General features: G+C 46.3%; 1 protein-coding gene and 1 long non-coding RNA gene across 5 annotated transcripts in view; one reads left to right on the top strand and one right to left on the bottom strand.

Moving 5' to 3' along the window:
* The window catches only part of LOC136104864 (uncharacterized), a 62381-nt gene extending 49447 nt beyond the window's left edge, over positions 1–12934 (bottom strand). For all 3 annotated transcript variants that reach the window (XR_011740566.1, XR_011740565.1, XR_011740567.1), the window contains exon 1: positions 8516–12934. This is a non-coding gene — a long non-coding RNA (uncharacterized lncRNA). The remainder of the gene's footprint in view (positions 1–8515) is intronic.
* The window catches only part of MME (membrane metalloendopeptidase), a 37240-nt gene continuing 19795 nt past the window's right edge, over positions 8782–26226 (top strand). The window contains exons 1-9 of one of the 2 annotated variants that reach the window (XM_071812779.1): positions 8782–8884; positions 15922–16091; positions 17429–17464; positions 19939–20100; positions 20942–21022; positions 21764–21859; positions 21963–22081; positions 23030–23095; positions 25421–25555. In XM_071812779.1, coding sequence (XP_071668880.1) covers positions 8865–8884; positions 15922–16091; positions 17429–17464; positions 19939–20100; positions 20942–21022; positions 21764–21859; positions 21963–22081; positions 23030–23095; positions 25421–25555 — 885 coding nt within the window. In that variant the 5' untranslated portion in view covers positions 8782–8864. Of the gene's footprint in view, positions 8885–12994; positions 13146–15921; positions 16092–17428; positions 17465–19938; positions 20101–20941; positions 21023–21763; positions 21860–21962; positions 22082–23029; positions 23096–25420; positions 25556–26226 lie in introns of those variants that run through there. The other variant, XM_065845043.2, reaches the window with a different exon arrangement.

Genomic DNA, 26226 nt, shown 5'->3' with positions numbered 1-26226 from the left:
CGCCAGAACCTGCAGAGAAACTTTCCCTGACATATTCCCCCATGCAGGCTCTGTAAACTCCCCCAGGCCCCAGCTCAAAGCAAGCCCCATCTTTCTTGACAAAGCCTGAAGTTCCAGCACACGGGGCTGTACCCGTGTGGTGTGCGGAGGCAGCGCTGACACGCTGAGCTGCTTCGGGGAGACAGCAGGCACCGAATTACCTTGGAAAGTCAGTAGTGTAGCTACACCAGGGCCTCATCGCTCTACATCAGCTGTTTGCTTTGCTGAGTACAGCAAAAGCTAAGTGGGCACTGCAGAGAACAAGATTTGAAGTTATTTAATCTATTAAGTATCTATCTATATTTATTGACGCTGTTAAAGTGGTCCGGATTATGCACATAGCAAAAAGTGAAGGAGAAGTGTTACTTATCACTGATGTGAGATAGCACTGCGACACTGGATGGGATTCAGACAAGTGCCAGTATAACCTTAGAAGGAGAAAGAATGGAAACAAGGGAGATTTCCAAAGCAGCCATTGTTTTGCTTTTCTTTCCTAATGTTCCAACTCCATGACGAGCAACTTCACTCTATTTAGTAACAACAATAAAGGGGTTTGAAAAGTATTTGCTTCATCTGGTGGCAGCTACAATACAGAAATGACGGTTTACAGGTTTATTTTAAAACACGTGAGGCAGAAGAGCAGTTCCCAGGACGCAGACTCGGTCCTGCTTTCTCACCCACAAGGATGTCCTTTAACAGTTACATTAGCGTAGCAGCGCTCCATGGTTCAGAGCATCCATTTAATCACAGCCATAGCTTCAAATATCGTCCACTCACATCCAGACCATGACATTTCACTGTTCCCGCCAAGATGGTCAACTCACATTCACCTGCAACACTTCAGCAGGTCACAGAAAACAGAGCAAACTAAATAAAGGTCCCTAGTAAGAATGGCAGCTGATAAAGAACCAGTCTGTTCACAGGGCCCTAATTAAACCCATTTTCTAGTGCATTAAGAGGGAGAAAATAATTCACAAAATTCCAAAAGCATATAAATAATTTGTGAATTCAACTTGTAATGGAATGCAGGTGGGACTTGTACTATAAATGGCTTCAGCTCTAGAAAACAGGAACGTTCATTCAACACACCCTGTCCAGTGACCACTGAAAATTCTTCTTTAGGAAATACAAAATCCAAAAACGTTGCATTTTTTTGGCAGAGGGTAATTCCAGCATGTTAAATACCACCCAGAAACACATGGTAAAAGTTTATGCTGTGCTAGAAACTTCTGTAAGATTTCCAGCATTCTTGAACTGCTTCTCTTCACTGTAAGAAAGCGAAGTCTGAGGTGAGCATGACCTGGGAAACGCGGTGGCATTGCCGAAACGCCCACACGTACAGAGAGAACTGAAGACAAGTTTTCGGACGTGTCACGCTGAATATGAAGGAAATATATTGAAACCTACTGGGAACAACATGTTCCACGTTCCAGAATGTCTTTTCGGGACTCGTGGGCGCGCAGCTCCCGCGGCTCCAGGGCACCCCTGCCCACCCGGCACCCAGAGCTCGGGCACCCTGCCCTGTCTCCAGGCACCGTGCTGATCGCCGAGCCCTTGCAGAATTCACAAGAGTTACAATGGAGAAAAGCTTTTTCTGGCAAGAGTAAAATATAAGCATTTCAAAACAAAAGATAACGACGACTGTATTTCCAAAAATGTCCAAGCTTCCATCCTATATCTTGCTTTGGCTATCACTCAGGAAGGCTATTAGTATTTTAAAAAAGGGAAGCGTGCCAGGAGCTCCTTTTAACACAGCATTTTAAAGTTATTCCTGAGAGCTCATCCGATCAGCCCCAGGGAAGTCAGGATTTCACAGCAGGGTGTTAACACAGCAGATACCTACAAACAGAGGTGACCACTTAACAGATGAATGATACAACTACAGCCGTAATTAAAGCTTCTATTATGACTGACAATTTCCATGTGATTTTTTTCAGCTGCAATAAATGCTGTAACATATTCATTAACTTTCTTTTAGCAAAACCTATCCATAAAAAGCCAGTGATGTCACCTCCTCAGGTGCATCTTCATTTAATCACGCTTGTTTTTACTCCAGCAACTGAACTCCTTGAGTTTAGCAACCGGGCCAGCAGGTAAGCTATTAAAACTTTGGAAAGAACTTCTTCAGAACTTGTGGAATTCCGGAGCGCCTGCAGCTGTGATAACGCATGGACAGGCAGAGCTCAAAGCAGAGAACAGCACGCCGAGCTACGCCTGCTCCCGAGCTCCCCAGCACTAGAGGCGTATTACGTAGACCGCTATCTGTCTTGCCCTCCTCATTGCTTCCTAAGCCTTCTGTGTCTGAGCTCAAACAAATGAACTTCGGGTGCACTCTTATTTTATTAGAGCCTGCTGCAGAAGACTAATGATTATTACACTGGAAAATCGTACTGTGCTTCTGCTCCACAAGGTGAGAAGGAAATGGAAAACAAAGTATCTCCTGTCAATATCTTCAAAATAACCAAAGCTGGAAACTTCGTCTTTTAAAAGCTATGGAAATCTTTACCAGACAGCAGCTGATTCCAATTTCCAATCTCTTCAAACGCTGCAAGCAGAAATGGTTAATTTTTAAATCCCAAACAAATATGGATTATTCCCCCTAATCCCCATTAAATCACATGAGAGATAATGAAAAGCTATTTTGTTTTAATCATTATTAGCAAAAACAGCTGAGAAATCTTATCCTTTAATCTCCACTTACTGAAATATTAAGGTGACTATACCGGCACTGATTTTGGTACACCTGCCAAAAATGATGAATCTTCCCAGCTTTAAGTATGTTGGCAACAGGGAAGCTGTAGCCAACCTGACCATTATTATAGAAGGTTTCTGTGTTCATCTGAACACTGGCAAGGTTTTGTCAGTGAGCACAAAGCCATCAGAAAACAACAAAACCAAAGCCCAAAGCAGATCCCACCAGCACACATTTACATCTTGTCTCACACCAACTTCCAGGGGTCATCCCACTCTAGCTGCTGATCTTACAGAAGACACAGAGCGCTATCGCTGATCACCCAGCAGCATCGCCAGCTCCAGCAGTCAGCTTAACAAACCGATATCCACGTCACACAAAGGTAAAGGTACAATAACTTGTCTTTATCACTACCATCCCGTATCAACCAAGATGATTAGCCAAGGTGATTAAGCAGCGTTAAGCTACCCAAGATCCAGAAGGGTGTTTCCGTAGTGTTTCAGAGCACAGGGCCCACAAAACCTGGGAAATGGTAGGAATAACTCTTTATATTCTTATGAATTTTGTTTTGGCTCAGCCTTCTTTGTCAGAGCAGAATTTTACTTACACAGTAAAAGAAGATTCTTATCTGCAATCAAAAACTAATAATCAGGGCAACCATGTATGCTGAGAACAAAGAACTTTTAGTCTCAGGTGTAAAAAGTGCAACCGATGAATATTAGAGCATCCAGGCAGTGAAAACCACGACTAATGTCACACAGCGTATCGCACAGTTGAACTGATCCTCCCAAACATGAAGTACCAGCTGCAAATGACGCATAAGCAAACAGAATATTTACCTAAAACTGTTAAGAAAACTTGAATAAAATATAAGCTAGAAGAAAACTCTCTATGGAGAAATTATAAACTGTGACCAGAAACAGCTGAAATCTCACAACCTAAAAGGGAATTTATTGTTGCTCTATTTGAAATTTAAAAATGCACAGGGCAAGGTAAACTTGTGAAAACAGACCAGGCAAACACACTGCACTGGGGTCCTGAGGTGGTCACGACCACATGAACAGAGCTGCTGTAAATCAGTTTCTGTTCCCTCACTAAGCCGAGCACACGGTACCGCGACACGAGGCACAAACGGGAGAGTCACAGCTCAGCCGCGCCGCTCTGTCCAAGGCTGAACGGTGGCGGACGTGCACCTCACATAGGAATTTACACAAAATAAATACTACGATTTCCAGTCCTCAGAAATGAAGAAACGATGTCACAATTTTCACACAAAGAAATACATTTAAACAAGTGGATTTTTTAGATTTTCACACACGGTGAGAAGAAGCAAGAGCTGCCGTGCACCCAAAGTAGGTATTATCCCCTACAAAAGAACTGTCAGAATTTGCTCTTATTGATGTTTAGTTTTCTGTCCACAAGACCTCTGCTTGGCAAGTGCAGACACATCATTGCCAGCACCAGTGAGGAAACGGAGACCTGAAGCAGTTAAGCTGTTTCTCCATGTCTGCACCGACACCCTGCAGCAGCCCCAAAATAATGCAAAAGCATCTGTGTGACTTCCTTGGGCAGGCGATTCCAGCTGCCGATCTGGCACTGCCAAGCGGGGCTGTGGCAGAGCCGGGCTCAGCACCTCCCCTCAGCTCCTACCACACGCTTACCAATCCCGCTGGAGTTACCCGGGCCTCGCCTGGCGCAGCACTGAGCACGGTGCCTCCGCCATCGACCCGCAGGCTGCGCTCGCTCGTGCTGCACCGAGCACCCTTCATCATCACATACAGCACTTCATGTTTGCTGTTAGCCGTTTCTTTCTGGATAGGAAAGGAACACATCCAACTGCTCAACTGACCAGAAGCCTTGTTTATTTTTAACATGGCATTCCCTGGGGTTATCTCAGTGAGGGAGAGGGAATAACACAGTTGTGGCTGGGGCTTGGTGCTGCAGCCAACTCTGCGTCCTCTCTTCCGCCTGAGTCACCCCCGTCCCCCAGGCTCCTCCACAGCTGGGCACCCGATTGCTTTGGCTGAGAGTTGCACTTGCACAGTTGGTACCACCTGCTGTAAATTTTTCTATCCTCCTTATCTCTGCAGCAGCTCTTGGCCTTTCGAAAGCTAACTCAGTGAAGAAGGAGGAAGGGACAGTTTGTGCTTGATGTTTAAACTGCAAATTTGTTTTCCAGAAACTCTTCAGACTGATAGTTTTGATTATATTTTAAGAACTCGGAGTGTGACACAATGAGCTATCAACTCCTGCTGCTGCTATCATTCAAAGAAAGCCAACTCTATGCTGTTAAGTTGGCTGATCAGTGGTATAAATACACTGTCATGCCAAAGGCGGCAACGGAATGACTTTGCCTGCTGCTGACAGAGCTACTCTGAAGTTGTGTAAATAAGAGAATCGCGTTCTATAGACAAAATGAAGCTGTAAGGCACATGAACACTTCAGTATTTTTCTGTTCATCCCACTACTAACAACAGTCAGCACTTTTAGAAACTCGTGTTTTGAGTACTGAGGATGCCATCAGTCACGTAATGGGGGAGGTAACAGAGACAGTAGTTGCAGTGGTTACAGAAACAGCTGAATTGATATTCTGGTATTTAAATGAGATTTACTTAAACTCATGGTAGCATCTAAACCAATCGATTTAACATCAAGTGCATTTGGATTTCTGCGGTCAGGAGATAGGGGTATGGATCCAAACCAGTCTGGGAGATGCTGATACACGTTACGGCTAAAAGGAAACCTGAATTTGAGCCTAGAGCCACATTTCACAAGCCAAACTCACTGCTAATCCAAAAATACATCTGAACAGGTCAAATTTAAGTGAAGTTCTACACTCACTTTGCTGTACAGGTAAACAGACTCATTTTTATTGTTCTGTGGTCTCTTCACAGGGTGGTCGTTGAACAACGAGAAGAAAGCTCATTATGTTTTGGGTACCTTCAACCTGGCAGAACCAGCAGGTCTGTGCTACTGTGAGAAAGCTGACCACTTGTCCTCTGCCTCTTCTCCCCTTTCCCCTCCGCTCTGCCCAACATCGAAGCTGAATCCAGAGCACTGAGATGTGGAACAGGGGAGGAAAGTATTTTGAGGTTCTATGTCTTTTGCCTCCACTCTGGGGAGTGAACATCATCAGAAGTTTGGACTTGTCCTCAATTATGGGTAAAAATAAACCAGGACTTCATAATAAAATAAGCTGGCATTTAACAGACACTACCTGATCTCTCCAAAAGATACAGAAAAATGTATGGCAAACACACATAAATGGCAAACAGGTAGGATGGGAAAAGCAAATCCGTCAGGGTCTTTTTAAAACACAATTACATGTTCAAAGATGAGAAAGTGGCAGTAGTCAGATAGCCCTACAGCACGATGCACACACAGTGCCTGTTAACGTCTGCTTTCATGTCTTATCAAACATGCAAATATACATTTCAGAGAAAACACACATCATATCGTTTAATCCAGCCACGTGGTACCAAGATCATGTTGAAAATCTATTTCTGCCCTTTAAATCATAAAATCTTTGAAACTTTTTCTTGTTCTCTGCAAGAAAAGCATTTTCCTGCCTCTCTCAGATTTCTGTGTATTCAGAGACGCCCCAGTTCAAAATATTTCCCCGCCTAAATCAGTGGTGTCTTTGAAACTTCTTAAGGAATTTAATAGGTCTGGAAACTCTTAGTAGGCTACTAAATCCCCCTATAAATCCTTGGCAAATTCCCAGGTCGCCCATTCTCACAGGGATACATGGCCTAATTACAAATCCATTAAACACGGTGAGTTCAAGGGTCTGCCTCAGCTCTGAAATTACTTGATCCGCCTTACACTAATAGCTTCAGTGAAACAGAGGAGAGTAAAAAAGGACAGAGCCAACAGGAAAATAAAGCGAAAAGAGGGTCAGCGAGCAGGCAAATCAAAAACATGAGACAACTAAACGGCAGCTGAGAAAGATTAGCTTTGCCCTTTCACATTTGAAGGTAGAAAAACTAATGTAAACCCTTAGGAAAAACTGGTTATTTTCTCTCCCAGATGTGACCTGAGAAAGATGGTTTGGAACAGGACAACTCCCCCTGTTCACAGAATCACAGAATGTTCTCCCTGTTTTCTATAGGGGTTTTCCCCGTTTTCTATATATACAGTACTCGTGTTAGGCAAGCTTTACACTTTGTCACTGGGGATTAAGAAAAGACCAAAAAGAGACATTTCAGTCATGGACTTTGTTCAAATTATCTCATTGTCCAGGGACACGGAGCCAGCTAATCTGTGACACTGCAACAGAACTTATTTTTCTTGCAGATTACTTGCTTATGTCATTTGGATGGCAAAAAGAAACTCCGATCTAGGGCGCAAGCAGCAAGAAGCAACAGCAAATGTGACTATTGGTTTGCCACGAAGCCAGGCAAGGCGGCATCGCTTACTGTCTGCTGAAGTTGTGGCTGATTGCTTTCCAGTGACCTACACATTACTTATGAATATTTTAATCTGACATCCTACATTTAGACATTTCTTTCCTCTCATTTTTAATACCTTCCAGCCTTAATAATTTTCTTGATTGTAAGTGTACTCAACACTCAGAGCACACATGGCCTTTAGTGTTCAGCAGGCCTGTTAGGCTTGCAGTATGTCAATGGCTCACTGTTGTAACAGCAAATGGCAATGAAAAGAATCATACCCTTCAGCAGGGCGCAACCTGAGCAGCGGCTCTACCAGTCCTGACATTTTCGGACCCACCGAGAAAACACTCACTTTGGGATCTGTTCTTCAAGGAGCCTGTGTCTCCCGACAAAGACCTCCTCACCCACCAACAACGTCCTGTGGCAGCGCACAGCACAGGTGTGCAGGATTTCGGCAGAACGCCATCTTGTACGTAACTCCCACACAGCACTGCGATGCCCTACTGTTTGTATTTAGTTAATTATGTGTTTGCTATTTGCTAATTCAAAGTGGTGTTGGACAGGATCCTTAGATTGGAGCATGTGAGGTAAAGACACAGAAGACAAAAATATAAATACAAAAAAAATCACTTTAACTCACTGAAATAATAAATATTTTTTCTCTTGGTTCTTTGCTGCACTTTTAATTTGCATACTATGGGAGCAGATACTCACTGTATCTTTGATTAATTATTGATGACATTCTTTACAAGCCTCTGGAGAAAGCAACAAGGGCCGTGTTACCCCAAAGGTCCTGTGGCTCTATGGACTCACCAAGAGCTGCTCTCCAAACACGTCCAGGTAACCACCACACTAACAGCAAAGCGGACCTTGAAAAGGGAACTCACATGAGAGCTCGTCTGAGCGCACTCGGTTCTCAAAGGGCGTCCACAGCGTGTGGCACAGGCGCCACCAGCGTCCTGGGCACACTCTGCTCAAGCACCACGTTACAGGAGCTCACACAAGATTTTACACGGTGTCACTTCAATTTCTAACAAGTGCAGGACCAGTTATTGCCCAGTAACTCCAGGCCACTCTCAGCATCTGTTCTGTGACTGTGAAGATCCAGATGCAGGTGGCACTGAACACGTCAGGGGTGTTCAGAGCTGCTTGACTTCTGTCAGCTCTTTCTCCACTCCATTCCTAGGCCTCTGGGTGCTCTACAATGGAACCTCAGAGACCCTCTTTTTTCCACAGAAGGTAGGCAAAACACGACTTTTTGGTTAATGCCATGACCTTCAGAAGACATCTCGCCTCTATCTTAAATTTCTGAACTATTAATACCAGAAATTGACACGTACAACGACTGGTTATTGCGTTACCACACAATACCTATTGAGCTCTTACTCACATGACAGAGAAGTCCGCTCAGGGAACGAGGGCTGAGCCGCACGGGGTCACACGGAGCAGGGCCCCTCCTCGGGCGGGCAGAATTCACCACACCGACAACAATTGTAACAATTAACAACAATCACAATCACAACAACTGCCGCGTTCGCTGCGGCCGCCGGGCCCCCAGTCCCCGCCCCGGCCGCGCGACGCCGCCTCAGCGCCCGACGAGCGCCCCCTGACGGCCCCGCCGCCTCTTCCAGAAGGTTCCAGGCGGGCTGAGGCGGCCGCGGTTCCTCGTTCTCACTGAACGCGCAGCACGACGAGCCGGCTCCTCTCCCCCGCGGCGGGCCGCAGTGCGGGACCGGGCCATGTGGCACCACGGCGGCGGGTGAGTGCAGCACCGGGTGAGTGCGGCACCGGCCGCCTGAGGCGCGGCGGGAGCTTCCCCGGGGCACGGAGCCCAGGGGTGAGCAGCTGCTGGGAGCGCGCCGTGCTGGTGGCTCCTTGTGCGTGTCTGCAGTACTTTCTGCTCCAGTTGTTGCTGGAGCAAAGGCCTCTCTGTGCTTGTGCTCGTTTTGCTTTTGCAGCGCTGTGGTTTTAAAGGTAACCAGAAAAGCGTGACTGAGCTTTGCACAGTCGTACGCGCTGCGCAGGAATCCTTGTCGTTAATTCATCCGAGTTCTGTCTCTTACCTTTTGCTTCTGTGTTTATACCGTTACCAACCTCTCTGCTCTCTGCGTATTTCATGTGCAGTTCTACCTCACTTCAGTTTTTGCATATTTCTTCAACGAAACCCACCCGCTATTTTCCCAGTAACGCTTACAAATGCGATTGCCAGGATGGCTGCAGAGAAATTCAGGGCTCCCAAAAGTCTGTTAGGCTGTGCTAACGGAAGCTTTGTGTGTGGCTTTCAGGCAAGCTCAAAAACAGACCAAAACAAACCGTAGCTTTTCAGCCAAGCATTTTATCACGCTTGCAAACACCTGCGAATCAGTCACACTGCAGAGCCTGTAGACTCACAAAGACAAAGCTTTGCAACACAATACAATTAGACCTGAATAATTTAGGCACTGAAGCAAATATGTTGAGAGCGAGTCTGTTTACTTTCCTGAATGAGAAATTACCCAGCCCTGGATCCATTACAAACCTACCAAGAGAAAAACCACAAGTGAGTAAACAGCGTGTTAGACTTTAGCATCTGAACTCAGTGCAACTGCGCCGAGCACGCACGGGGCCGTGTGGGGAAGGCACACGGCCCGTGAGCCTGTGACACAGGACGGGGACAGGGGACCAGCTGCAGGGAGATGGGCAGAGCCACACAGGCAGCATAATGGTGACTGCTGTTTCTTTCTTGAACACGGACTTTGTTACTTGGGAAAACTGAGCTTTCCCAAAAGGAAATACAAGTATCATCAGCATTGTTTCACAGTAATATAAGTGAGTCTTAATTTCCTAAATGCCATCCAGGGGTCATGTTGAGAATAAGGTCTTACTGTTGTCAGTTTGGACCAACTGGAGAAAACAGTATTGAATGGGTTATTGGCTTTTCTTCACTTGATAAAGCATTCAGGCGGAGCTGCTGTGACGCAGTTTGTTTTCCTGAAGGCTGGACAGTGCATCCATTTTTGTATGTTGCTCTCAACTACCTGTGGCCACAGTTTTTGGGAAGCACGCTTCCCTAGCGACTGCTGCTTAAGAGATGGTGCTACTATCTCCTCTCAAATTAGTACTGAGCAGAAACCTCTGGTTTTCAAGGACACTGATGACACTGTGCTTTCATTAACTCCTCCTTTCATGATCTCTCTAAATCATATGCTGAGTTTCCCTTGGTTCTGCACACGTGCCCTGTATTTGCTGTATCTGTATCTGGTGTCCATCAGCAGCCCAGAGCAGTGTCGCAGCGGTGCCACATCCCATTGAACTTACCCCTCGAGGACCAACCTGTGCACTCTTCATCTTCTATTTCTACTGAAAGCAGTAGGATTACTTGAGTGTAACACAACTCAGGAAGGTGATGAGGACAAACTGTTCTAATCTCTAAATGTGAGGGTTTCATTGTTTTTTCGGTTCTGGGGTGAACTTTCTGTTGTCAGCCTGCCTTTTGTTTCTTCAGCTTTGTGAAATTACAGTACTAGAAAGATGAAACTGAGTAAGGGGAAAGCCAATACTGAAGGTTTGACAGGAAGCAGTACAAGCTGTAATCTGCTTTTTGGTTCACCTTGGCACTGGCTGTACACTTTAGCAATGTGTAAGGAATTCCCACTAATAGAATGACGCTATAGATGTCTTCTTATCCCTTAAATTACAGGGGATAAATGACCAAACAAACTATTGATCTCGGCGAGGAATTTGTAGAAGTTGTTCCTATGTGGAGCTTGAAGGTCAGTTCAAGATGGAGCTTCATGTGTGTGCCACTCACTGCAAGTCTCTGTTCAGCAGAGGCAGGGTGGGTGGCAGGGGGACAGGGGACGTTTGGGCTCCAGCACAGGCCTAATACAGCGCCGAGTCTCCTGCTACAAACCTCGCTGCTCCCAGCGCCCACGGGAGCATCAGCAATAGGTCTTTGCTTATTCTCGGGCACGGTCTCACACTGGTGAGCGGATGGGAGATTGCTCCAAGTAAGCTCCAAACAGGAATCTCGGCACTTGACTCACGGATCACACCTCTCGTAGCCTGCGGATATACGAATGTCTAATCCCTCTTTCCAAGCACAAGGTTCTCCAAGGGTGGAAATTCTCACACTGCCAGTCAGACATGTTAGTCATCTTTGGACTATTTACAGTTTTCCAGTTGAGTTTCTCCCTTTTCTCTCTGTGTGGCGAATTAGGCAGTTACGCTTTTTTTTTTGATTCACCTAGAATTTTTGGAACAAGTCCTTTTTTGCCACTTCAGTCTGTTCACATACATCACCCTCTGCTTTTCAAGCTCTGTTGTAGTCAAGGCTTTACGATAGGCATCTAGTTACAAAATCACACAGTTTTAACAGTTCCTATGTTCTCATGTTGCTGGATGAGATGGTTTGCATTAGGTGTCTTTAAGGCAGCAGTAACGTCAGGCCTGACCTGCCGGAGCGTTGGCTTGTTCTAGGAACCGGAATGGAACTCTGCAAGAATTAGTGCAGGAAAGATTGGCAGTGAGATACTTACATTAATTTGAACACTGATTCTGGAAAAGATACAACCTGCATTTTCCCCCCTCCTGCCTGTAAGAAAATATAGTATTTTTGTTCTCTAGACTTCTTGAAGTGTTTTTCCGGCATAGTTTTGGTACTTCTGTTGCCTTTTCTGTGAATAAAACCTTATTTGTTCTTGTTTCTTCTTTAGATGTTCATTTTGCAAAAATGCTTCGTTTTCCCAGCTAATGCTGAGTTAGTACCTTTTCAGCCTCCTCTCTCTGTTTCATCTGCTCTGCGGCTCATTTGCTGTGCGGTTCCATAGAGAAGGCAGTGGTCAGTTTCCACCCTCCTTGGAGGGGAGGAACGTTGCCCCTCTGGAGCAGCAGAGATTTGAGCGTCTGTAGCTGGTAATAAAAGATTTCAGGAATTTCAGCTGCCATTTCTGTCTCAGAGGTAATAAAGGTGCTTTCAGGAAGGCAGCATAACTGAGTGTTATGTCTGGTTTGAGGAAAGGAATGACAGTAACTCCTTGATGCTTCTGATGTCTGCAGATATATCAGTAAAAACGAAACTTAATAAAAATGAAATTTAGTAAGAATGAAACAAGTATCTTTTGATACTTGTCTGGGAGCAGGTTCTATGAGAGAGCCAGGAGCTGCCTCTCCATGCAAGAAGTCACAGCTGTCTCCCTCCTGAGAAGAAATCGCTCAGTGAATGAGGATATGAGATCTTGCAGAGGGTGTGTGACTGCATTAATTTGACAAAGGCAAAGAGTCTGCATGGAAACGGGCACCAAGCATTGCAGACATGCAGCCGCTAACCTTCCCCGTGCATCATCCCTTTCCTTCTCTTGAACGGACTGCAAAGAAATGAGAAGCCGGCGGGGAAGGAAGGCGCAGGCTGCTCTCCACTCCCGCTCGGCTCTCGCTTCTCCTTCCCCCGGCAGCGCGGCGGGCACAGGCGGCCGGGGAGCGCCGGTCCCGGCTCGGGGATGGGGCAGCTCCATCGGACATAGCGCTCATCGCCCCGCCTGACTGCGGGCGGCAGCTCCTGCCCTCCCCGCTACCTAAGCGCTCGGGGAAGCTCTGCGAGGTGAAGAGCGTGGTTTGTCGGGGCGGGGGGGCTTGTTTGTTTGTTTCCTGCCCCATCACATTTTTATGATCGCGAAGAGGAAGAAGCCTTCAGGTCACCCGGAGAACTGCTCGGCCGGCAGCCCGCAGACAAGGGCTCCTTTGATTGCCAGCAGCTTCGCTGTGCGGCGGCGAGCAGCGGGGAGCGCCCCGGGCTTTGATGTCCCGGCGATGCCGGCGCCCCGTGTCCCCGCCGCTGGCCGCGGGCGGGCCGGGCGCTGAGCCCCGCCGGCCGCCCGGCGCCCCGCCAGCCTAGCCAGCCCAGCCAGCCCGGCCTGCGCCGCCTTCCCCCGGGACCCGCGGGCGCTGCCCCCCGCCTCGGGGCGCCCCGCGCCGCCTCCGCCCGGCGCTGCTCGGGGATGTGTGTGGCGGCCCCGGGACCGGACCCCTCCGAGCGCCTGCCGGTGAGTACAGGGACAGGGGCGGCGGGAGCGGGGCGGGACGGACGGGTCTCACGCGGCTTCCCTGCCCGGTATTCCCGAGGGCATTTCTGACCGTCCCTAAGTTCGGAGCCTCCCCAGCGTGCGTGCTGCGGGCACCGGGAGTTGTGCCGTCGGGGCGGGCAGGGCTGCGGATCCAGCCTCCTGGAGCAGCGCCCCGAGCCCGCCCGGGCAGCCCGGCCGGCACGGCGGGACCGAACCGGCCGGCGGGGCCGCACAGCCCGGCGGCGGCAGCGCCCCTCCCTCCCGCCCGCCGCGCCACCCAGCGGCGCCACCGCCCGCGCCCGGGGGGGCCAGGGCGGCGGGGCTGGGAACCCCCCCGCGCGGCCGGCGGCGGGGAAGGTGCCGGGACGCCCCGTGGCCTCCTCACCCGTTGCGTCTTTCACCGTGCCCGGGGTAGCTCATCCGCACGGGGCGCGCTACACAAGTGATTAGAAACACACCACAACGTACTCTTGAGATGCGCTACGTTTTCTGTAGAGACTACACCGAGAACCAAGAAAGCCACAATGCGATTTTTACCATACACATCCCGAAAAGAAAAGCGAATGTATTAACTCCCTGTGCCACCTAGAGCAGGATCAAAATAATTTCAGTTGTCTGTTGTACCTACGCTTCAGTAGGCAGAGGGGATCACAGAAGCACTAAGAGAAATGTAAGGAAACTGTAATACCTAGGCTTATATCTGTTTAAATTCTTCCCATACTTTTGCTGTGCTTGCAATTAGCACATAAAGAAGCTTTTACCTGGTTAAAGCAGACAGGTAAGTTCTCTAAATAACTACAAGTAAAAATGAGTCAGTGGGATGCCTTTAAACACGAGGAGCACTCCCGCAGAACAGAAAGATGAGCTCACTTGGAGGAACTTAGCTGACTGTAAGAACACATTTGCACATGAAAGGAACGGTGTTTCTTGCTGATCTAATCAACTGTGTTTTCAGTGCTCTGAAGACACCATCAGCCAGAACATGAGCATCATTTCTTAAATTAGGCTCCAAGTATTCAGAGGATTCTGGGGCCTGGTCAGTAGTCAATATAAATAACATTTTTTGCTGTTTAATATGACCAACAGTGAGAAGGATAAAATGGTTAATCTGCTCTTCTATCATCTGTTAGTGCAGGGCCAATTTCTACATAGTTCGCTCTTTTACATGGTTCTGTGGGATTTCATTCCTGTGGCTCAGAAACCACTTGCTGATTTGACCAAAAACCGACTCTGCAGCGAAAAAGAGCAGCTCATGAGACGAAAGTGGTTGTGATGGTCCCTATGGGTTTGGAAAGCCAGAGGCTGGGCAGACCTCGTGGGATTCCAGCACCACCAGTCACTTCGTGCATCCTGATGTCCAGGGAGGAGCGACAAAGGGGGAGGCAAGACACTGAATACATGTTCTGTCATTGCTTTAGAGACAGTGTTAGTGTGAGTGTCCAAGGATCCAGGGAGACACATGGAACGCAGGATCTGTTGACTCAGGTCCATAATACCCAGCTATGTGACATCTTCATTCTACGAGTAACCATCCACACTTAGTGACACGTTTTTGCAGTGGAGGATCCAGCACTGGGGTGAGGTGGGCACCCCAGAGAGGAAGAGATACTGGAAACTGAGGAACACACATCAGACAGGAACAGAATGTCCAGAGGAGAAGCGAAGACTGGCTGGCTGAAAGACTACAGCAGCCTAGGAGACAAAGATTAACACAAGCCTACAAAATGGTTAAACCAGCTTGAAATAACTGAGTTCAAATCTTAGACTTGAATGGATGCAGAAACAGAAGGGTTCCCCTGTTGCTGTTACACGGACATAGAGAGCGGGGAGAGGGTGTGATGAATACAAGGAGTTGGATGCCCTGACCTGCACCCCGGGCTGACCCTGTGAGGGGCCTGGAGAATGGAGGTGTCGAGTTTTCATTGTGAAATGCTGAGAAATACATTGCTCTATGTATAGGAATTTTAATCTGTCAGCAGATCAAAGTCTGGCCCTCAGTAAGTGGGAGGAGATGAAGAAAGAGCAAAGAACTGCAGAACAGCAGTACTGCAAAAGGTGGCCGAGTTACCTCTGAAGAGCGACAGAAATAGCATTCAACGTGTCCACATCCCGTGAGTGATGGGAGCCCATCCACATTCACACCGTTCGGTGTGTGTGGTAGTTAGTGCTGATTTAGTGTTCTCACCTCCAAAGAGAGGGCGGCTGCACTTGGTTAAGATCGCCGGGAGGTTCGCTCTCGGTGTGAATGTGATGGGCTCCCAGCACAGCCTCATCGGGATTTTCTATTTTTAGAGACAGCTGTAAAGCTCTACTCAAGAATTGCTTACATAATATTATAAGAAATGACAGCAAAGCACAATGGCACATTTTGACCTTCGGCGTTAGATAAGCAATTGGCAGATTAAGTTAATTTTTATTCAAGCAGAGAGACTTGCTTTTTGTGGGCTTGCGAACTCCTGTACCATCACACAAGATTAAACCACAAGGGTACGTTTGAAACACGTCTGCATTTGTTTGCCTGCCTTTTCTATTTGGTGGCCTGTTCACGGGAAGGAAGACAAGTAGCGCATGGTATGTACTTGTGTGTGGGTGACAAGGAGAGAATATTTAATGTAATGACTGATGTTCTAGTGATGTTACAAAGAATGTGAAAACTCACCCAGAAAACATCTTTGCTACTGTGCAGCTGAGAGCCGTTTCCAAGAGCTGTGGCTCAGGGTCAGTCCTCCAGTGACTTTTCCCTTTTCCTTTTCAGACGCTGGGTTATGGGCAAGTCGGAAAGCCAGATGGATATAACTGAAATGAATACTCCAAAACCAAAGAAAAAGCTGCGGTGGAGTGGCCTGGAAATCGGGCTGGCTGTGGTAGTGATCCTGCTGGCTATTGTAGCCGTCACCATGATCGTCCTGTACGCAACCTATGACGGTGAGTACACGGAAACTGTCTTCGAACATACACATGCAGAGGAGTATAAAAGTTCCCTGAGAAATAATGAAAAAATGCTTAAATAAATAGAGTGTTGATATGTAGTAACAAAAAAATCTGTATTAAAATGTTGTATCAGAAAAACTGTGCTGCATGGTGCGTATAGCTGCGCTACATCAAACATGAAGAAAATGACGTCAGCTCAGAATTATTTGCCCAATAACACAAAATTGTACCTGACCCACCGTATAAAATATGATTAATAGCTACATCATAGCCATATTTCCCATGTATGTCACTGGACAGTATGACACAATGATCTGAAAGGTGAAGCTGCATCTCCACCTACTGCTGCTGACACAAAAGGGCTTTTTTCCAGCAAGGACTCCCTCCATACGTTCATTGGTCCCGCAGAGCGGTGGTGAACACAAACCATCTGCGTGTCTGACCCAGCAGTACCTGTGTTTGTAATGACTGCCTCGGGAAGCAAAACCTCCAAAACCAACTCTGCTGCACAAACCCCAGCTACGGGGCTCCTCCTATTCCCTGGATATGGATGAAAACCCTGGCTTTTCTTTTTACAGGCTGCTGCAGCAGAACCTCATAGTGAGTGTAGTTACAGAGAGGTTTGTGATTCAGCAGCCATATAATAGACTTGAAAGTAATTCAGTTGAGGGGTAAATACCCTGATCATTTCTGGAAAAGATAACACAGGCTAATATTTCCATTTGGGGTCAAAATAGAATGTTTCCTGACATTGGAAATGTTTCATTTTTAAGTACTTAATGATTTTGGTTAAACTTTTTATTACAGTCCAGTTCAATTAGGGAATGGAAAATGCTATTCTGAAATGAATAATAAAAAATGTTTTATTTCTGAAGTCTCAAAAGGAACAATTTCCACATTCCTGAACCTTGTATGTGGTTGAGGAGACTTCAGAGTCCATGTCCCAGAGTTTTCAATTCTCCAAGACTTTCTTGTCATTGAAGGGTATTGTGAAATTCCAGCTGACTTTGCAAATGTCTTCAGTCCATTTCTTGAGTCCAATTTCTTCTTTGTTATACAATAATATTTTGCTCAGCTCTAACTGATTGAATGTTTTACTCTACAAAAATTCCACACGAGTCACTAGCACTGAATGACCCTACAGGGATGAAGAAAACCGTATTTAAATTTAGAGCCTGATCCTATAAATATTCACTGAGTGTGAAGTGTCCATTTTATCTTACTGCAATTAAATGCAACTCTAAAGTGACTTTAAATGAAAATATTTACAGTAGGTTTTATTATACTGACATTCATTAAGGAATTAAGAATACGATTGTATCCTCTTTCAGACGGGGTTTGCAAGACATCAGACTGCATAAAATCAGGTAAGAATAAAAACATCTAACTTCCAAATTAATTTGTATATTTTTACACACAAGTACCGCCATGTCACGTTCCCATGTAACTGCGTGCAAGTACGGCACACTGAGGCACAGCATCTGCAAACCCAAAGAGTGTTCTTAGCAGATTTCTTCTATACGTGTAAAATCTGTGCTGTAGTGTTGTCAGATGTCACAAAGTCACCAGGGTCTGGCCACTGTAAGGCTCAGGCTGTCCTGCCACAGAACGCCTCCAGCTGCAGAAACGCTTCACGTCAATCACAGGTGGCTCTTCCCCACACCCCTCCATGCCACACCTGGAGCAGAAACGGGGTCTCTAACGAAGGTACATTAAATGAAGTCTTGATCGTTGGTGGCCATCCCTGCCACTGTCTGAGGAGATGCAGTGTTAATCTGCACGTCCAGAAAAAGTTCCAGATCCTATAGTGTGACAGGTTAACTTCATCCCTCGGTAACAACTGCACGGAGGACTCTTGGTTAACGTCCTGGTCTGAACTCCACTGCAATGCACGGGAGCAGGGCTGAGTCGCACAGCACTTACTCTGCTGTAGGTAGCGGGTGGTTTCCCCTGCTCTCCTTTCCCTCATCTATAGTTCTCTTTGCTGTTTTCTCCTCCAGATCAGTTAATGCTGCTTTCCCTCTTTTGCTACCCAGCTCCCCAGTGTCCCCAATGTCCCCATTCTCTGAGTCCCTCCAGCGCCCCGCCCTGCACTTACACACAGGGTAACCACCAGCAACCGCTTAGCAAGGTCTGTGAAATCCATTCCAGTGCAGCACACAAAGATACCATGTGTTAATAATTTGTGCGTTTGAGCATTTTTTTAACAAACTCACACACTCCGCTAATTTTCCTGAGCTTGGGCAGCACAGACTGATGAAAACAGGGAATTCTGATCTCATATCAGTTTCACTTCTATCCTCCCCAAGTCAGCATATATTACTTTATTTGTAAGCTATTAAAGGAACGACTGGCAATCAGGAGTACTACAGTAACAACAATTAAAAGCAACTGAGATAAGGTTCTACATTCTCCAGTGACAATTAGAAAATGGAACAAACAAGAGAGAATAGGAACAAACCCAAGCACTGGTTCCTCAAAGCAATACTGAGGACTAATGAAAAGGATGAAAACACATATAAAACACATGGTGTATGTATGAATGAACCTGCATTAGAATTAAAATAACAAAATATCCATCGGTGTCACACTTATTAATGTCTCCGTGTGTACAGCCATAAAGCCGCTTTGGGCACAAGTTTCAGCTTATAAATAACTGAAAGCGCAGTTAGGATTCTGTCCAGCCTAACTGGTCCCACTGACCTCGCAGGGGCGGTTGTGTGTCACCGTGCTCATGGGCCTGCTTGGTAACAAAGTCACCGTTCAATGATTTTAATATACCTGTGGTGTCAGCCAAATAACAAAGGGTTATCTTGGGGTTCAGACGTGCGAATTAGGCTCTTGAGGAGAATACATGGATTTTGCACGAAGCCCTAAGTGGCAGACAAGTGTTCCCGTGACTGAGCTCTTTCTGTTAGGTTCACAGTATTGACGTTCAGGTTTTGGTAGAAGGGGGTTAGGTGATACTGCCTGACCTGCACTCTCCAGCAGAAACACTCGGGTAGATGAGAATTTCTTCTGTGACAATAGTAGGCAAGGAAGATTAAACAGGTGCTGGCTACGAACAGAGCAGCCCGGTTCCACTGTTAAAGCACGGTTTGCTATTACACAGACTGTTAATAATTTCTCGGATTTCTGCAAGACGTAGGTTTCTTTGCGAAAGTGACAGGACAGGGGGTAAGAAGCGTGTTCTGGTGTCAGAGATCTCTCTGTCCTACCGTCACTGTTTGGCAGGGCTGGCAGGTAAAGGCCTTCTTGCTGGACTAACACCCACATCACCCCAGGGACAGGGCACAGCGGTTCATGAGCGTGCCCTCAAAACAGAAATTGTCGGTAATACCAGCTGACAGGTGGAGCTAGGACAGGAATAAAGTGCAACCATTGAAAGCAAAGCCCTTCCCCTCAGTGGAACAGGGCAAACTGGACCGAAACAAGCGCCAGAGGCTACACAGCCACAGAACGGTTGGGGCTGGAGATCATACACTCCAGCGGCCCCGCTTAAAGCAGGGGCGGCCACAGAAAGCTGCTCAGGGTCTCGTCTGGTCAGGTTTTGGTTATTTCCCAGATGGAGATTTTGCAGTTTCCCTGGCAGCCCGTTCCTGTGCTTGATCACCCTTACAGACCCCCTCAGTAACACAGGCAACGTGTAAGTCTAGGAGCTATGGGCAGTGAGGAATAGTAATTCATTGTTCACTGACTAGTACTTTGGTCTAGAACATTCAAGCAGGCTTGAGCCTATTCTAAACTACATATATTTATTACTTCCCTCTTCAGAGCAAACAAATGTATTCATTTCTTGTCTCTAAAGATTCTTTATGCCTTGATTTGCCTCGTGTTACAGCCGCCCGGATCCTTGAGAACATGGACACCAGTGCAGAGCCCTGCGACGATTTTTACCAATATGCCTGTGGAGGATGGCTTAAGAGGAACGTCATTCCAGAAACCAGCTCCCGTTATAGTAACTTTGACATTTTAAGAGACGAACTAGAAGTTGTTTTAAAAGGTCAGTGGGATTTATGTTTGTGGACTATATAAAGTTTCTTCTTTGGCTTACATGTCACCCTAATAAGATGTGGTTGTCTAGCAAAGCTTAAAATACTACCAAATATTTCAGGTTTTTATGTTCAGTTCAGGACAAACCTACCCCAGACTTTGCTTGGAGAATGCTGTGGAGTGACGCTGTTGTTCCTGAGCGGTGGAGCTGACCAGAGCTGACCTCTGTGGCTCCCGCACCGTGCGCTCTGACACCTGAACTCCATGCGCTGCCCACACGCGGCCCAGCACCCCAGCCAGGTGAAGGATTGGTGCCCGTGTCCAGCTCAGCCGCAGGGCTGGATTCCACCAGCGCAGTCCCAAAGAACAGGCAACGAGCTTCCTCACCAGTCACATCATCAGCTTACAAGTATTCCTTTTTCCACAAAATGCAATAGAATCCAATTGTTCATATTCCCATTTTTCAGATGAAAATAACAGACAAGGAAGCCAATTTATACTCATGCAATATTCTCTAAGCCACTCTCTCCAGACTGAATATCGTAATTGTAAAGTAATTGTAAAGTAGTAATTGCAATAGCTCTGAGAGGGTGGGCAAGGCCCACAGGCACGGGGCTGAGCTGGACCGCGGCGCCTGAGCCAAGAGGCATCGGCTGCACCAGTGGAGGCGCCAGATGAGGCTTCTTGAGGCTCTTTCTTACAGTTTGGCTGTTTGTACAGCACCCTGATGCACAGCCCAACAGAGCCTGGACACTACAGCCTCACCCGGCCGCAGCGGAGAGATGGGCTCCTTGGGGATCTTCCCAATAAAGAGCAGACATTCAGACCTGTTTGCTGTTTGTGTGTTTCAGATGTCCTTGACACACCGAGCAGCAATGATATATCAGCAGTGCAGAAGGCAAAAACTCTGTACAGATCCTGCATCAATGAAAGTAAGTGCCTCCTGACTTTACTGCATATAGGATATATACATATCCAAACACTCTCATCTTCACAGTCAGCTGTACCTATATCCTCCTACCTTCTGTGCACGAGTTTCCAGAAATTCTTTGTGAAAACTCAACTGTATCCATACTATAGACTCAAATATGAATGTCAATAATAAAATTAGTATTTTATCTCCTGTTTTACTAGCTTTGATATTTTAGGTGAGATGATTACATTACTCTTCAGTTAGCAGTTTGCTATAGATATTTAAATTCACATCCTTTCAGTTAAGTGTGAGTTAACTTCTTCGGTAGAAATTACCAGGGATGAGGTGAGAACCAAGCAGCCAACCAGGCTCTGGAAACACAGGGAGATCATTTATTTCAGGCATTTGAGCTGGATGCTGCTGCTAGAATGAGGAGCAGCAAAATGATCAGCAGTGCTTCCTGAATCGTGTTTTTATAGTGTCTGTAATGTCAGTAATACTTCTCAAAACTATTATTTCAAGTAGTGAAAATAAAACAGTTCCTCAGTGTCATGGTCCCAAGGAATTGCACATGCTGTTTGCAGGCATGACTTAAACGGTTTTTAAATGACATGTTAGAGCACAGCTCTTCGTCAGAACGTGCTCCTATTGTGGTGATGGTAAAGACATATTTCTCAGCTTCATTATTCTGAGCTCATAACAGCATACAAGATTTGTGTGTTTTCAAACGTCATGGTAACTCATTTCATTCCTTCCAAAGCCACCATTGATAGCAGAGGTGGGAAGCCTTTGATCACTTTATTGCCAGATATATCTGACTGGCCTGTAGCAACAACAAACTGGGAATCTTCCTATGGTAAGATTATCTGTGTTTATTTCCTTTTCTACATTATTTCTAAATTATTGTACTTCTTATTGCCTACCAAACCAGGGGCTGAGTGTACCTTTCATTCGCTCAGGTGCCGCTTGGACAGCCGAGACAGCTATTGCACAGCTCAACTCCAGATATGGAAAAAAGGTCCTTATTAATTTTTTTGTTGGCACAGATGACAAGAATTCCACAGCACACATCATCCATGTAAGTCTCCTGGGTGGCGTTACCTCGTCAATCATAAAAGTGCAGCAAAACAACTAGAAGCATAAAGGTTAACCGGGAAAAACAGGAGTGATTAGAATTTTACCGGAGTAAGCGGTTGATGAATGTGTCAATCTATGTAGCTGTCAAACTCAAACTATCAGTTTCACAGTGCCCTGCCTGTCCTCGCAGTGAACATCTTTATTCTGTGCACTCATGCGCTTATTCTCAGTGAGGTGAGAATAACACGGCTATATATAGACATACAGACACACGTTGTGTGTACACTGAAGACAGACATGATCTACTTAGACATGCATGCAAGCAAATAAGGAAACATGATTTCCTTACCGTGCCGTTCGGGCATAAATCCCCGTCCCTGAGAAGCGGGGCTGCCAGGGCTGCGCTGTGCGAGGCGCTACCGGGACTGCCGTCAGCTGGCACCCACATCAAAGGGGCTGAGCACTTTGTTGGGTGCCCTGTCTGTAACCTAAGGTGATCCCTGCAGATGGAAAATCCCCAGGAAGGCAGTATTACGTATGGGGAATCTTCACCGGGTACTCCTGACACTACAGTTACAAGAGCAAAGGTCTGACCTTTCTTGTCAGTGGGTAAATAGATCCTTGACCTTTGCATGTGTGAATTTCAAAGATGCAGTAACTGCCTCATCTTCGGAGTGGTTTGTCTTCTGTACATCCACGGTTGTCACTCTGGTTATGTGTAGCATGCATTGTTCAGCAACAGAAAAAAGAAGACTGAAAAGATGGAGAAAAAGTATAAGGAAAGTGAAAAGAATTAAAGGAAGGCAATAGGGTGAGAGAGAAACTCCCCTTTGGCCAGAATATGATTTAGCAAGAGTGAAGCATCAGCGACCTGTAATAGACTGAAGAGCAGTACAGTGCTATGGCATTTTGTCCCTAAACACGTCTTAATTTTTATTTGAATGTACAGATTGACCAGCCTGGGCTTGGCCTGCCTTCTCGTGACTACTATGAATGCACGGGCGCATACAAAGAGGTAAGGTGAGGCTGACGGATCTCTGCCTGCACTTTGCAACTTTTAGCCTATATTTTTAAGGCAGGGGTATCCCCAAGAGCAGGAAAAGGCAAAAAGCACAAAGAGTCCTTCCCCAAAGACATCCTGGTGCTGCTCCTGGGAAACACCACCAGGAGAAGGGGCAAATAATGGCGAGCGTTTAAACGAGGTTGATGTGCAGGTGAGAACAGCAGGGCAGAAGAGGAACAGCTACTTGACTTCTTAGGGCCTCTGGGAAGGAAATAAACGTGCCAATTCAGCTGTGTCCCACAGCTTGTGCCAAGCGTCACAGCTGAATGCAGAGGTACCTTGTCACTGCCAGGGTGAACTGCGACAGACTGCGAGTGCTCACCTGTGATCGCCCGTCTGTCCCTGCACAGAGGACGGCACTTCCAACTGTGAGCCACTGGCAGTGCCAGGGGAGCCCACTCGTGACACCACTTGGAAGGGAAAACAAGAACCATTCAGAACCAGAGCAGGAAAGATCTGGAAAGATCACAGTCCCCTAAGTCAACTGCTTAATAAAAATGCAGCAGCTAAAGGATGTGATAGCATAGAAATTGCTTCAGATACCTAAACTCTCCTATGGTCTTCTTTAATTCATGTTATTATTCATACTCATTTTCAAGGACCTGTTAGCACTGACACTGCTAAGTCCTTGAAGCTGACATATATACATGTTTGCTGAAGTTGTGTAGCTGAAACTGCTACCACAGTAACCTTTAATGAGCCAGTTTTTGTAGGTATTTTGCTGACATGCTAACAGATAATACCCTAATCCTGATTACACTGAATTACAGATCATATACTAGTAAAGACAATTATTAACATATTAACTGCTCAGTTTACATGATTATTACGTGCTATGACCATTCCCGTTTTAATCTCTGACCTACCTGAAGTATCGCACTATGTTCTACTGCTAGAAAGTAGAGGACGAAGTATGTAAAAACCCCAGAGATTACCACTGAAAGGCAGACTCATGAGACTTCAAAGCAGGAGCAGAGCAGCCGTTCTGCTCCATCTGCTGCCAGCAGCTCCCTGGCTCGGGTTCCTGCTGCGTCACCGTACCCGGGGAGCAAACCGGGAGCTGCCCCCGCACTCCAGCCCCTGCCCGCGGGCGCTTCCTACCGCGCACCTACACCTGCAGTCTGCAACAAGAGATTTTAAACGTCTTTTTCTCTTGGAAGATATGTGACTTCTCTGCTCATGCAGGAGCTGTTGCCACTAAAATATCTGAGAGTATTTATACAGGCCGTCTGAAATTAGCTGACTTAGTTCTTTGCTACCTGACCACACCATGATCTGTACTTTAGGCCAAAAATCAAGTCCATTAATTGGTACCTGAACACCTCTGTTGACTTAGTGGTTTGGGGTCATGTCTATATTCAATTGTTATAAATTCTGTTTGGGTATTCTGAAGTGGCATGTACAGGCTTGGTATGCACGCTCTTTCGTGACTTGTAGCTGCCAGTGCTTTCATGGGATTTTTCTGGTAAAATACTCTCTCTCGATTGAAAACAACCCTGGAGCCCTTCGAGGGGCTGTGAGCTCCCCGGTTTCTGCAGGCTGCCGTCAGCGCTGTCCTGAGCTGCTCCGCGTGTTGTCAGAGCCCGGCCTGTTGTTCGCTTTTAAGAAGCATATTGAAAACAGCATTTTTGTTGATAGAAAAACGAGTGTGGCTTATCAAAGAGGAACGAGAGTAATATGAAGTTCCATGAAATAAATATACTGAGATCTGTAGATATTTGACAGTGTAACATTTAACAGAATACACTTCCATATTTACATTCTATCCGTGGTGAATTCTCTCATGTTCAATATACACGATATATATTGTCCGTAGCGTATCTAGCTGTAGGACACGTTGCACGCAGCAGCCGAGGAGCTGTGCTTCCCCACAACGCTAATTCAACCCAGCCCCGCAGCATCTCTCTGGGTGTTCTGTTCCTGGGAACACTGCTCTTTGGAAGCGGTATTTTTGGAAGCTGTAATTAAAGTAAGCTAGAGAAAACACAGGTGATGGTTTAAATATGGGCATACAAATGTCTCATTTTAAATAATGACAACCCAGTGCAGTAGTTGAGAGTGTTAACTGTGAACAGTGCTGCAAATTCTACAACAATCTTCCAGGAGGGAATTTTCAGTTAATTACTGTTTGTGATCTAACAGTATTCCAGAATAAATGACTGTTTAAGAAAGGGATGAAGAACTGTAGTTCGAAAAATGTAGACGCAATCTTAGATCTAATCAAGGTATGCTATACTTTGAAGAGTTCTGTCTTCACAATGTGTTTTTTTCCCGCAGGCATGTTCTGCTTATGTTGATTTCATGATTTCGGTTGCTAAACTAATCCTACAAGAAAGAAATATATCTTTCACTGAGAACCAGATTTCTGAACAAATGAACAGAGTTATGGACCTGGAGAAAGAGATTGCCAACGTAAGAAAAGCTCTTAAAATTATCCTTTAAATACCTGACATTTTCTTAATACCTAGGAGAGCTAACTGTAAACTGAGTTGCTAAGTTACTTGCTCACGTTATTTTGTGGGACCAAAAGCTGACGAAAAATGGATGGGGCCTGGCACACCAAGAGGACACACAGTAAGAACAACATGCCTCCTCATGGGCGGGGAGAACATCCGAGTTCCAAACAGCAGAGGGGAGGCAGACCTGGGTTCTGCTCAGTCTGGCTTACAAAGGGAGTTTTGGGAGGTGTGTGGGGGCTCATTCTGATCAGAGCAGCAGGTTCCCAGCCCTGCCCTGGCGGGCAGCACAACACCATGTTTGTCCTGCACCGGCTGTTCCACAACGCTGGTTGTTCCAAGTGCATTTTTCGTCAAACACTGCTCTCCACCAAAGCGTGGCCTGGAGAAACAGCTAGGACTTGAACTTGCGTGGAGAAAAACAAACTGAAACCCAAGCATTCGTGAGCAAAAACATGGCCTGTAATTATTAAACATTTCAGAAGGGCCTGAAGCTGAGGATGACTGTAAAACAGGCTAAATACTCATGTTTTAGCTTCAGCAATTTTTCAAGTCGCACTGATAGTAAAGGCACATGTTTGGCACAAGAAGACTTTCCCCCAATTTATATAAACTAAAACCATCTGA

Source organism: Patagioenas fasciata, chromosome 9 (assembly GCF_037038585.1).
Source record: "Patagioenas fasciata isolate bPatFas1 chromosome 9, bPatFas1.hap1, whole genome shotgun sequence".
Classification (NCBI taxonomy): domain Eukaryota; kingdom Metazoa; phylum Chordata; class Aves; order Columbiformes; family Columbidae; genus Patagioenas; species Patagioenas fasciata.
This window is presented reverse-complemented; position numbering and strand designations above follow the sequence as displayed.